The 14,743-nt window shown below is 25.6% G+C and overlaps 1 protein-coding gene across 4 annotated transcripts in view; it reads right to left on the minus strand.

Moving 5' to 3' along the window:
* Positions 1–2,867: 2,867 nt before the first annotated feature.
* The window catches only part of LOC135931651 (tubulin-specific chaperone D-like), a 100,306-nt gene continuing 88,430 nt past the window's right edge, over positions 2,868–14,743 (minus strand). For 3 of the 4 annotated variants that reach the window (XM_065468899.1, XM_065468898.1, XM_065468903.1), the window contains 3 exons: positions 10,986–11,196; positions 7,963–8,075; positions 2,868–3,027 (listed from right to left, as the gene is read on the minus strand). In XM_065468899.1, the coding sequence (XP_065324971.1) occupies positions 2,955–3,027; positions 7,963–8,075; positions 10,986–11,196 (397 nt within the window). In that variant the 3' untranslated portion in view covers positions 2,868–2,954. Of the gene's footprint in view, positions 3,028–7,962; positions 8,076–10,985; positions 11,197–14,743 lie in introns of those variants that run through there. The other variant, XM_065468902.1, reaches the window with a different exon arrangement.

The following is a 14,743-nucleotide window of genomic DNA, read 5'->3' on the forward strand; positions in this document are numbered from 1 at the left end:
TTTAATTTATGTGTACAATTAAAGTCTTTTAAAATAAATTTTTATTAATTTGTATTTTATAATCTAAAAATTTATTCTTGCAGATGAGAGTTTTATGTTAAAACCCTTAAGAAGGATCCATTCCACATTGAATTTTATACTATCTAATTAGGTAATTTTTATGCATAAGTAAATATTTGCATCTCTTATCTTTTCTGAAATTGGCCTTTCTACATGCATTCCATAGTTTTGTATATTTTCTCATAACTTCATAATTTAATTGTAGAATGTATATTTTTCATAACTTATTATAACATTTTTGATTAAATGTATAACTTTTTTGTTTAACTTATATATAGTTAACCTCCTATTATTTGTTAACTTAGAATATCTTTTTATTTTTTCTATTGTAATTTAATAACAATGTCTTAAATTAAAATTTTGTAACTAAGTAATAAATCATTTGGAAGGGTGGTGGTTTGTTTAAAATTAGGATGAACATATTTTTAGCATGGTACTTTAATATGTATTCATGATTTTCATATAAATACCAGTAGAATGATTGGTAAATCAGATATTTCCCCTTCATTTTATCCTAATTTTGAAAAATTTTCCCATTAATATAAATGGCAAAAAAAATATATACATATTAGACAGATTTAATTCTTATAAACCCCTACATCACACCTATTTTTCTGGATCCAAGGAAAAAAAATTATTCTGGGTTTGGGAAATATTTTTCACAATTAATATGGACTTGGAAGTAGTTTGGGAAATATTTTTTAAAATTAATATAGTCTTAGACTCCTGAAAATTTTTTAATTTTAAATATGGGTTAGAAATTGGCCTGAAAATTTCTTTTGGAGACATGGCCAGGCCTGATCAAATACCAAGGCCCATGCAACTTTCATATTCTGATTGTATTTTTAAATGCATTGTGACTTTTTATATATTTTATTTCAGTTCTCAATTATCAAAATTATTATGGTCTTTTTGAGAAAATTTTCCCAAGTGTGTGGACCTGGCTTGTGAATTTTTTTAATATTAGGCATAGGTAATATTTAACACAGAATAATATGACCCTCAGGTAAAAGCTAATTTAAATATATTTTTATAATAATAGTATTCATTCTTAGTCTTAATGGGTTGGCCTTTGTCTGAAGTAGGGGTGAGCTGGGTTAAAATAGAATAAAAAATAGATATGGTTTTTAGAGATTGGAAAAAATTTTGAAAATTACTATGGGTTGGCAAGGCTTGGGAAGATTTTTTTATAAAATTTTTATAGGTTGGGCTGTGAAAAATATTTTTATAAATTATATTAGGCTGGACTTGGGGAAAATTTTTCAAAAATATTATGAGCTAGAATGCTTGAGAATTTTTTTATTATTAACTATGAGTCAGACATTGGCCTAAAAAAATTTTTTTGGAAGCTTGGGCTCGGCCTGATCAAAAAACCTAGGCCCATGAAAATCTGATTTTGATTGTATTTTTAACATTATGATTATTTAAATATTTTATTTCAGTTCTCAACTACCAAAATTATTATATTGACTGGACTTGGAATTTTTAAAAATTATTATGGCTTTGTAATTTGCCTAAGAATTTTTTTAATATTAAATATTAGGTATAAATATTAACAAATAATATTGGTATTATCAAAAGTTTTAATTTTATTTTACCAAACCATCGTATTTACACTTAGTTTTAATGGATTAAACCTGGCCTGAAGGGGGGGGGGGATTAAAAGAATAATAATTGGATATAATTTTCAAATAAGAGGTAACAACTATCATAAAAGTAAGAAGAAAATTCTCATTCCCCGTCATTTTTGACGGGCTATCTTCTAGTATTATATAAAATAATAAATAAATATTACAATCAAATATTTGTTTAAATTATAACTAGAAGATTTTGAAACTGTATTATACTTTTTGGAAATATTTTACATTTGGTAAGGATAGAATTAGTTATTGAATATAAGATATTACTGTAAAGCATTTATTATATTTGGGCCATGATAATTTCAAAATCAGGATGAAATAACATCCATTCCGTGCTATGCTAACTAATCTATAAAATATTTATATAGGACAGAAATAGTGGCTGGTTAAAAAAATTCAAATGCGATAAAGGAAACTGCTGATTAAAAATTAGGACTTTCTAAAATTTAACTAACGTAAAAAAGAAGGCGTTCATCAAAAAAAAAGGAACGCGTTCTTGTTTAAAGTTTGTCAAAAATAAAAGAAACACCACACCGTTCACCATTTTCTTTAATGAATCCAACTTCGTTTGCGTTCATTTTCAAGGCATTCGTTTATAACATTTAATATATATTTAAAAAACTTGTTTATGATATCTAAATAAATTCCTTGATGCTAGAACATTTATCTACAAATGTGTGTAGAAAAATTGTCCTAACGACAAAATTTCTTCTGATAAAATCTCCATTCGTTATTTATTTTTTTGACTTAAATTTTTTGTTTGTTATTTTAAAAAATATAAGTTATTCAATATTTTTATAAAATGGTGAAATGCATAATAATTGCATAATTTTCCAAAAACCGTTTATGTAAAAAAACTATTCAATAAAAATTTAAAATCAAAGCTTATGAATATGGTGTTGTTCAATCTAAATAATTTGCGAATTCAATTTAATGTAGGATGGGATATCTCCATACTTTTATTTAAGGCTCCATTAACCTTTTTTTACAACAAATCATAAAAAAATAAAAAGGGGGATATACAAAAATAAATTTTTAGTTAATTGGAGGTGGGGGAGGAAAAGATTTAAATTGATTTTTGTATCTTATCTTTCTACCGTTGGAATAGAGAAAAAATATATTATGATTTCTCGATTATAGATAAATAACAATTTAATTCTTTATTATATGATAAAAATTACAAAGTTGACAGAATAGGCATAAGCTATAGTGATTTAAATGATAAAATCATTAATATGCGAAATTGTGAAGATTTTAATATATAGATAATCCAAGCAACTGTCTAATTTGATGTCTTTTGTCTTTGCTATTTTCAATAAGCCCCATCCTAAGGAATATTATTTGTAAAATATAGAAAATTAAAATTATATTTAGATCAAGTAAATTAAAGATGACTAATTATTTAAATTCTTAAATAAAAGATTCAAATGGCTTAAAATTGAAAACAATTTATTTTATTCGAGGCCTCGCAGGGGAGACCGAAGATCTTTGAGCCTGGGAATTTTGGCGGTTGGAATTTTTTTCTAAAGCACTAAACTCTAATAGTTAAATAATGAATCACATAAAAATATGTTAAAATTCAAATGCTATAATTTTTCAAAAATATAAAAGAGGCTTTACAGTGTTGTGCAGATTTGATGAAAATATTTCCATATTTTTAATTTATTTGCAAATAAAATTATTTAACTTGCAAAAATTGTTAAAATAACATATTTCCAGAAATTAGGATATATAATTTTTTTAATATTATTATTATTACATAAATAATATATATTTTTTTATATACAAAAAATCTTTTTTAGTTCCTGTGGCGTAGACATGGGGGGGGGGGGGTTTGGAGTTGAAACCCCCCCATCACCCCTCAAAATTTTTTTTTTATTATTTTATTTATAAAACTGTTTCAATTTAGAAATAAAATAAATAATATATACGATATTAAAATGAAATATATTTTTATAAACTAAATAAGTATAATTAAATAAAAAATATACACATTGAATTGATTTTAAAAATTGTGGCTTCGTAATCGCTTGTAAAAAATTTTCAGCATCTGAGGAATCTTTTTCTTTGCTAGATACGTAGGATTCGAGTGCTGCAAAAATAACTTCATATAATTCTATGAAGAGTCTCACTGATTGTTGTCTTTCGATAAACCTAGTTGGGCAAAATCGTTTTAGTTTTTTTTTGGATTATTTGAATCAATATCATCAAATGTTCGGATAAATAACTGTCTCTTTTTGGGTGGTGTGAAAAAGTCACAAACCGACGATATTGTTTCTAAATTTTGAAAAATATATTAAATTATAAAAAGATATCTATAATACATAATAAAATCTAATAAATTCTAATTAAATTTAAAAAAATTTACGTAAACTGTTCCGGATGTCTCGAATTTCACATGCCTCGGATATCATCAAATTTAGGCAATGTGAGCTGCAGTGAACATATAAAGCGGTGCTATAAAGCTCTCTAATTCTTGACTGCACTCCCTTAACATGACCAATCATTGAGGGAGCTCCATCATATCCCTGGCCTCTCATTAGATTTAAATTTAGATCTTGAAGGGATGCTAAAATTTCTTTGGCTATCGTCTCTGATTGTAAATCAATAAATTGAACAAAGAGTTCCTTCATTTTATAATGACCTGATTCCATATCAATAAACCTTATTGCTATGGATAATTGCTCTATGTTACCAACATCCGATGTCTCATCCGCCAGAACACTAAAAAATGGTGATGCTTTCACTTTTGTAGAAATTTCTTTCAATATAAATTTATTGCATATGGATATGATTTCATTTTGAATGCATGGACTAAGGTAGGTGGCATTTTTAGCCGAGCTTTCAAAAAGCTTTATACAATTATCATTATAGTTGCATAAAAGTTTCAGCAATTCCTTAAAATTCCCTTCATTATGAGAAGATGAAAGTGTTAAGGGGCCAGCTGATACTCTATGAGATCTTGATGCTAAGCCCTGCCTCCCTAACCAAATGATTGCATCAATTATTATAATTATTCTGGCTCTGTTGGTTGTAACAATATCAAATTTTTTTTATTCAATACATTAGATATTGATATCTTTTGATTCATAGAGATGGCTTTTAAAGCATCAGATATCTCACAAGAATTGAGATGATATTTATTTTGTTGATGATAATTAAAATTTTCAAGAGCATCTTTTCATCTTGTATATACTTGACTTACCAATGTTTTGAGTTTTTGTAACCCGGGTCCAGCATATCTTGGTGAAAAAATGACGCACACTTTACAAAAAGCTCCCTTTTCATTAGCTGAATAAGCAAGCCACTTATATTTGTTAAGCCACGATGTTTGAAATGTTAAATTTCTTTTATCCAAAGACAATGGAAATTTATAACATTTGTCAGGTGCCCAAATATTTTCCACAGCCAACAATTTTTCATTATCATTTTTAAACTGAAATTTTAAGTATAATGAAATATCCTTTTAAGGACATTGATTTTCTATATTTTTTTTAAATTTTAAAATATATATTTCAATGTGAATTTTAGAGTTCAGGCCACAGCAGCACAACAAGAAAAGAATATAGTTTATTAAAAATATATCTTAAATAAAGATTCAAGTTATCTATTACAAATTTAAAAGACAGGGTAAGACATAGAAGGAAATTATTTGTTTTTATTTAAGATACAAGTTTTCACAATACTGCCCAACTCTGCTTGTGAATGTTGTAATATCTAAAGATTATTTGGGAATTTACAATAATCAAAATGATGAGCTTTTCATATAAAAAAGGGTTATAACTAAATAAAGCACATTGCAAAATTTTAATAACTCAAATGAAAATATAATTTACAAATAAAAAAATAGAACTCAATTATATTATAAAATACCATACCATCATTTGATGATTTTCCAGCCAAATCAACTGAGAGCTCAGATTCTTTAATAATACATAATTTTTCTAATTATAAAAAATTAAGAGAACTTATAAATGATAATTTAGAATTATACCATTATCATTTGATGATTTTATTTTAGCTAACTCATTTGTTTTCCCTGAGTATGTTGGTTGTATTTCTAATTGCAAGATTTAAATAAAAGATATTATAAAAGTGAATACCATTACCATCGTCATTTGAGGATTTTGTTATTTCTAAATCAAATTACATAAATTTTCTAAATCAATTTAAATATACCTTTATTTAGTAAAATCTTATATCCATGTGGGAATTAAATAAAAATTTTAAAAACTATCTAAATTTAGTTTAACAATTTAAATTTTATTATTAAATTTAAAATATCTAATTAAACAATAAAAATATATTTACAATATATATTTAATTGTTATTTAATATTGATTTTAGAAAAATAATTCAAAAATTAATTTGGATTTAAGAGAGGCTATGAATAGGGCAAAGGATATTGTTGAAATATTGACAAATATCAGAGAAAATGTGGATGAAAAATTTCATGATATTTACAAGAAAGTAAAGGAGATCGCTAATTTGTTTGAGATTGAAATTTTTAAACCTAGAGTAGTTTCTAGACAGTCAAATCGCTTAAATATTGATGCCTCTTCGATTGAGGATTTTTATAAAATAAATATTTTTATTCCCCTTATTGACACATTTTTATTTCAATTAAAAGAAAGATTTATTAGTCAAACGTTTAAATGGATTAACCCTTTTAAATATTTATAAGGAGATTATTCTAGATAAAAATTTGATTCTAGATGAATTAGCCAAATCTCAGAGAAAAGTAGACCTCTCTTTATAAATTCAAACTATGATTATCATATTTTCTTAGTCATAAAATTTTTATATGCAAAACTTAATTATAATGAATTCTTAGTCATAATATTTATGTATTTTTAATAAAAGTATTGCTGTTGCAATAAGAAATATTTATAGATTATTTTGTATTAATTATAATTGTTAAATTATATTTTTTAAAATACCGTACAAGAATTACTTATATTTTATTGAATTATATATTTTTTAAATATAACTAATAAAGCACATAATATTGCCAATATTTTAAAAGTAGAGTTTGGGGGCTTCGCTCCCCCCCCCCCCCCATGGATAAATCCTGGCTACGCCACTGGTTCCTATGCATAGGCACAATCCTAACCAGATATGGTTCATACTTCCAAAAAAAATATTCTGCAAAAATTAACATTGTTGTAAAAATTTTATTGCAGAGTGCCTATTACTGCTGGCATGATCCTCTGTCTCCTCTTGGCGTTATCCTTTCTTAAAATAATGAAAATGGGAGTTCAAATTTTATTTTTTTAAAATCTATTTGCGTTTAACTTAATATCAGATTAACCTTTGTTCAGAAATATGTTAAAAGATAAGATCTTTTTTTAAAAAAAATTTGTGATTTCATCATGAAAGATTTTTTAAGCATAAAAATCTTCAATTTTATTCTCAAATTTTTTCAAATTTTGCCATATATTATTTTATCTAGTTTTTTAAAATATTTTGAAATTTCTAATATTAGTATTTTCCACATTTACATTATATTATGCCATATATTAAATTTAATAGAAAACTTAAATCATATTAAATTCTTTCGTTAATAAATAAACTCTCAGCCTATTCCTAAAAAAACTCGAATCCCCAATATTTTAGAACCTCGCAACCTTTCAGATGATGACCTTACCTTACAACTAATTTATTCAAAGAAAAATGTGCCTGAATGCCAATTAATCAGAATTTAAATCTTGGTATGAAAGATTCATATCCTCCAAACCCATGAAAATATTGTATATTTTAAAATACATTTAAGCATTTTCCAAATATATTAAAATTATTGTATATTTTGGCAACAATGGCATCTTAAAATCGATTGAATAGACTGGCTTTAACTTAATATACATCAAGATTTAATCCCGAATACCGAAAAAATTGCTAAAAAATTTAAAAAAATAAAATGCCCTAATTATGATTGATTTGTCTTTTGACCGTCATTTTTTATTAGAGGAGATATAAAAAATAATTTTTTCTAACTATAATTATCAATAATCATTCTACCATTTTTAAAATAGATAAAATTTGCATCTAAAGTAAAAATCTCCGCCCTATGATTAGTTAATACTAAGCTAAAAGATGTATAAGACGATAAACTTTCAGAAATTCATTGTGATTTATTAATTTCTTAATCTTTATTATATAATGTATATATTTTTAGCTAGTTTAATATAAAACGAATCTAATTAATTTTTTCCTTTATATATTGTAATAAAACGTAATCTTAATTAAATATAAAAATATATACCAGTCAGTATCGACCAACAAATCACATATACGATCAATAGTTTCAGGATTGTAAATACTTTCGTCAGCAACAATAAAATATTCGTACATAATTTCGGCAGTTCTTTTCCTTATCTTAAAGTAAATATAATAAATTACAACTAATTTTACAATTATATCAAATTTTTCATAAAAAATAAGAAAAGTGGTGGCAAAAAAATTTAAATAAATTGCGATATATTAAAATAACTTATTTCTAAGAATGAAATAATTTAGAGATGGGATAATTAAATACCTAATAGTTGATCAATACCTATCTACGATTTTCTTCTAATCTAATATGTAAGTTAGTAATTATTCTATCTTACGGTGTAAGAATATTGATACATTGCGATGTCAAGCTATGACCATTGGAGGGAGAAGATCAAAATATCAAATTGCATTATTAATTATTACTTAATTTTAGATATCTTTTTTGCAGGAGCGTACGCAGGAATTTGGTCTGGGGAGGGGGGGGGATAATAAAATTTTTTAAGAAATATTATTGTTTTTAAAAAATATCAAGCATAAATTTATTAAGAACTAATAACTATTTCTAATACACAATTTTATATTTATGTGAATTATAAAAAAATTATATGTAAAGAATCACTTAAATGACCCAAAATAGAACTTTGAATTTTTTGAGCCTTTACACAAAAAGTTTCTTGGGAATAATTGCATTTTGTATGTTATATATTTACAATGTAAAATCCAATCTTCGTTGTGATTGAGCTAATTTTTCAATTATCTCATCTTGCTTGTCGACAAATGCCTATGATTATTCAAAAGATCCAAACTTTTCAATCTACTTTCAGATGTTGTACTTCTTGGTATGTATTTCAGAGACATGCAGGCCTTTTTTAAATATACCGAGACGGACCTGAATTTTTTAAAAAAAACACTTAATCCGGGCTGTATTTTTTAAAACAGCCTATATTTGAAATCGTTATTATTAGCTATAAAAATCAAAAATAAATATTATTAGCTATAAAAATCAAAAATAAATATAATTTATTTTAAAAAAATCCGAAAAAATCTTTAAAAAAAATCCGGGCCGCTGCAAATAGTACTATTGCAGGCCTCTGTTATTCTTCTTAAAAAAGAGAATGTTCTCTCATTAGTTTACTAATGGGAACAGTTCATAAACCCTTTTAATACATTGGGAATTTAATCTAAAATGTGTTTGAAATGCAAAGCTTCCATAGCATTTTTTGGGAGTATATCAACCATAGTTAATTTTATAAACATAGTTATTCAGCTAATAAGGCATCATAAGATACTTTAACATCTTCATGATAAAAATCTAACAAATATTTTTTTTTCTATCACAAGGTTGGTAAGGCTTTTGTGGAAGTATTGCATATTGGTAAGTGCTGCGATGAATTAAAAACCATTCATTTATTTGGGTTATAAATGTATCTTAGAGAGGGGACATTTGTTTTATAATACTCTTTTACTGATCCTATATTAATGTTTTATAGATGAGCTTGCCTTGCTGCAAGTTGGGAGACAAATATTAAACACGTATAGCTCTGCTTTTGACTCAACAATAACATATAAAATATGAAATTCTTCATCAACATTAGCCCTAATTTCCTTGAGTTCTGATGAAAGGCTCTCTGCTATTCTCATCTTCTTAATCAAGTCAATGTCATGTTTTTGAAAAGTAATACATAAAATAGTTGTATAATTAAATAATTCATTTTAATGAGAAAAAAATTTGCAATAAGCATTGAATCCAATAATTTTTCTGCTTCTGAGGAAATATTTCTTTCAGGCCATTGTGATATTTCAGTAATAGCAAATAATTGACTCTTCTAACTCCTTAAAAGCTGTTACTGCTTGATGGCAGAGACTCTATCTTGTTGGAAAAAGTTGCAATTTCTTTTTCCCTGTTGGACAAGAAGTTTCAGAAATAATAATTATTTGACTAGAAATTTAAAAATGGTAGATAAATATTACGCCACTAAAAACTTGAAATCGAAATTAATTGATAAAATAACTTAGTAGATAAATGTGATAATAAATGTAATTAAATATATATTTAATATGAGATACGAATAAATATTAACAAATAAAATTAATATAAACAATAATATTTTTGAATTATATATCCGGCATCTGCATTTTTTGGCTTTGGGGGGTGGGGATTTGTCCCCCTGCCCCCCCCTCCGCTGCGTACGCCAACTTGATTTATTTTAATATCAGGAATCTTTGACACAATATACAAAAATAATTGTTAATTGTAATTTAGATCTAATTCGAGATTATCGAATATTATGAATTTAAAATAAAACTTAAACTAATATAAAAAAAAACATTTTTTAATTTTTTTTAATACAATAAAAAAAAATATAGTTTGTAAAAATAAAAAATAGCATTCCAATAATAATTGTTTAAAAATCACATGCAATATCTATGTCTCGATCGATATTAGTATTTAAATTTAACTTTTTTTAATAAGAAAACTAGATTTCTTTCCTTTTCAGTTACCAAACAATTTAAATTTGGAATGAACCACACCAAATGATGTGAAAATGCTTCTTCTATTGATGTTTGTTTTTTTTATCATTTTGTCAAGAATTAAATGTTTATATGCTAACTCTCATTCAATAGGTTTTACTTTTATTTATCATTTTTCATAGGAAAACATAATTTTATTGAATGAATCAAATCTAACTTGAAATTTTATTTTAAATAATAAATCATTTCAAAGTATTATGAATATATAAATTTAATCAGTTATTATTTAAATTTACTCCCTTAACAAAATTTAGACCTTTATATAAAATAGCTAATTTATATTTATAAAAAAAGTTACAATGTAAAACAGGTAAATATCTTGCAGTCATTATTAAAAAAAAAATAAAAAAATTAGACTTAAATGAAACCTGATATTATTTAAAAATCTGGAATAAAAATGAATAACTGTTATGATATGGACAATTATATTAGCCCGTAATCAAAACCATCTTATTTAACTATTTAAATTAATTTTATTACCCGTGGATACTTGTGAATCAGATATTTATCGAGGCATGATATGACTAACGCATGATGAGCTTTGAAAGACTCAATGGTAGATATATCATTATCTTTATCAAGAAGTATTAAATCGCCCAGAACTTTCAAACCGTTATTAATTTTATCTAACTTATTTTTCGGCGGACATTTTAATATAGTTAATACGTTGGAAACGAGATCTTGATAAAATCTGTTTATTTTAAGAAAAAAAATGAAAACCTAAATTAATCATAATTTATGATATGACACTAATAATATATTAGGTGATATTTATAATCGAAATTAGAGCTTCGAATCGGAGTTATGTTCGTAGATCGGGTTTGGCCTGAAAAATCTTTCGATTTTATTCTAGGCCTGATTAGACTTGGCGATTTTTTTTCAACGAAATCAGCCTAGTCAGGCTTGAAACGTAAAATTTAAAATTAGGCCCAGTCCGCACAGGCCTGCCCAATTTCAAAAAAATTCATAAATGTTTAAAAAAATGCATGGAATTAAGCTAAATAAGCTTCAAAATATAAAGGCCTTTTAATAAATAAAAAGTAACAAATATACATAATGTTGATTAATAAAACAAGTTTATTCAGTCATGTATGATTAATAAAAATTTCGAATAATATCATAATTTAAATAATCGAAAATATTACCAGTAAATAAACTCCCAGGAAAAAGACTTAGGAAAAAATATCACTGAGGAGAAACCCCCAAGAAAAATATCTTAAGGAAAACAACCAAGCAGATCATGGAAATAAAGAAACGAAATAAAATTATCAGAAAATTGAAAAATACGGCCGGTTAGTAAAATCAATCGAAGTATCTATTTATTTCGATTCTTGACCTAGACGATATTATTTAGTTTTACTTAATTTTCCTAAAATTAGGATGGGAGACTGGATTGTAACTTAGGGATTATTTTCATATGCCTATTTTTTAAATTTAATTATTTTGTTAGATTTGCAATATACTTTCTTAGGTTACCCCAAATTTTTAAGACTTTGGGAGAAAAAAATTGAACTGATTAATAGGAGTTTGATTTTAAAAATGGAAAGTATTCCCTATAATAATTTTGAGAATTAAGGCAAATATAAAGGAAATTTTAAATGGTAAATAAAGCATGAAGAAAATAAAATAGTATAATTTATAAATATTACTTATATCTTAGTCAGAGATACTATTTGCACAACCCGGCTTGGATTTTTTTTAAAAAAAAAATTTTCGGCCCAGCCCGAGTTCAGACGCGGTCCGGATTTTTTAAAAATATATTTGATTTATTTTTAATTATTATAGCTAATATTAGTGATTTAAAATACTCGGTTTTAAAATCTAATAAATATTTTTTTAGGCCCGACCCGGGTATATTTAAAAATATCAATACGGCCCACAGGTCTCTGATTTTCATGAAAAATCAAAATTTTTTTTAAAAATTCAAGAAATTTTCGCACTATTTAGCCTTCAAAATCCAAATTTTAAAAATAGGTTCGATTCGCCTAAGTCAAGCTGGAATGGTTCATGCAGCAAGGTTTAAAAAAAATAGTCATCCAAAATGTATAATTTTATGATAGGAACTCTAAGGACTCATACATTCCACGGCAAGATTGCTTTCAAAATCAGTAATCATTATTCATGGAGGGAAAGTAGTATTACCGCGTAAAAATCAGGTGAACCTAATAAAATTTTTACAAACCTAAACCGAACACGATTTTAAATGTTATTTAAATGTTGGACAGACATTCATTTAACATTCAATTAAATTGTAAAAGAAATAAAAATATCATGAGGGGTTGTTAAAAGGCCAAAATATTCAATTTAAAAAAGTTTATATATGAATCTATGGACTAAATGGTGGGAAGACCAAGTGGAAATTTTGCCCACGAGGGGCAATATTTTAGGTCTATAGAAGGAAATATATAAATATTTATTTTTCATAATTTTCAAGATTCTTTTCTTTCATTCATATTTTTTTATATTAAAAATTGCTTTTAATAATATTTCATTTTTTTTAGCATTTAGATCTAGTCAAATTAATATGTTAATACATTACATTTTTGGTTTTGTCAAAAACTTTCCATTAGAATGATGTTGTGATTGATTAATAAAATTCATTATATAAAAATATACTTTTCAATCTTCATTATTGTAAATCTTGTTGTTCATTGGAATTAAATAAAAATAATTATAATATCTAACCAATAAACACAAGTACAAAATACAAACATAGATAACAATATATCGATATAAAATAAAATAAAACATTATTTTATTTACTAATCTTTCTAATAAAGTAATATCAATTGATTGTTATGCTCTATCTTTGATTGAAAGTTTGCGCAAATATAAAACGGTTAATTTTTAAATTTTTTTTAAAAATTATGTGGCCACTTACATATTTTATCAGTTGAAAATAATAGATGATGCCAAGTCTTCTTATCCAGTCTCTGCGTCATGAATTGTCTTCGTTTGCCCATATTTACAACGATTTAATAGTCGGGTTAAATAAAAATACTAACGAAGAAATGAGGAATCGGAAATATAAATGGATTAATGCAAGTTATGATAACTCATGGACCTTGCTTAAATTTTTTAAGACAAATGTCTGCTTTTGTTTCAATAAGTCTGCTTATCGATTAGAAATATTAACAGTTTTTAATGTTTTAATATTTTCCACTTGGCTTATATTATAAAATACAAAAAACTTTATTAAATTTGCTTAATGGGAATTGGATGCTAATAGAAAAACTATGGGAGTATTCTTATAATTATTTTTATTATATAGACAAGAACCATGATTAGAATATTTTTCAAAATTTGAAAGTTTATAAAATTTGGAAAAGTTAATTCCATCCTCACAAAAGCTTCCTAATAATATTGATTCAAAATGAGTTTTTATTGGAGATAAAGCTTTTCCAATTAATCCAAATTCTAAATATTCATTATATCCTCACGCTATCTTATTTACCGGCCCTTGCACCATTATAATATGTACCTAGTGCAAAATTTAGGATACTATTACATACAGTAGAGCACGACGTTGGTACGATAACTATACTCAATCATATTAAATCTAGAAAGTGAAACAATTATAAATATCAGACTTGCCAAAAATTAATACAACTGATACAGAAAATTCAATAAATGCGTTATTATTGTTTTATAAATAAACTAGCTAATAACTCGTCAAGAATGACGGGGACGAGGGGTATTTAGTTAGTTTGTGTATATGGTGCTAAATATACTTTATTAATATATTTTATAAAAATATTAAAATTTAGGAGAAAAAGAGGTAAATTTGTGAATCACACCTTATAAGATATTCTTAATTTCTGATTCATCTATCATCGAATAAGGGAGAAAAGTATAATGACCCGTCCTTCTTGATGTGCAATATAGAAATATAATAACTAAGAGTACCAGAGCTCCCGTTAGTCAGCATTGCTGAGCTCGTCAAAAATGAAGGGTAATTAGAATTTTCTCCTTACTTTTATGATAGTTGTTACCTGTTATTTGAAAATAATATCCAATTTTTAAACATTATAACCCCCCCCCCCTTCAGGCCAGGTCCATAAGTGTAAATGCTATTTTTGAGTCAAAATATATTTAAAGCTTTTACTTGATACCCATATCAATATTATTTGTTAAAATATTACTGATCACCTATGTTTAATATTTAATATTAAAAAATTCCCAAACAAGGTCCAAGGCAATAATAATTTTGAAAAAAATTTCCCCAAGCCCAACCAAAG

This window comes from Gordionus sp. m RMFG-2023, chromosome 1 (genome assembly GCF_954871325.1).
Source record: "Gordionus sp. m RMFG-2023 chromosome 1, tfGorSpeb1-WG-v2, whole genome shotgun sequence".
Taxonomy (NCBI): domain Eukaryota; kingdom Metazoa; phylum Nematomorpha; class Gordioida; order Chordodea; family Parachordodidae; genus Gordionus; species Gordionus sp. m RMFG-2023.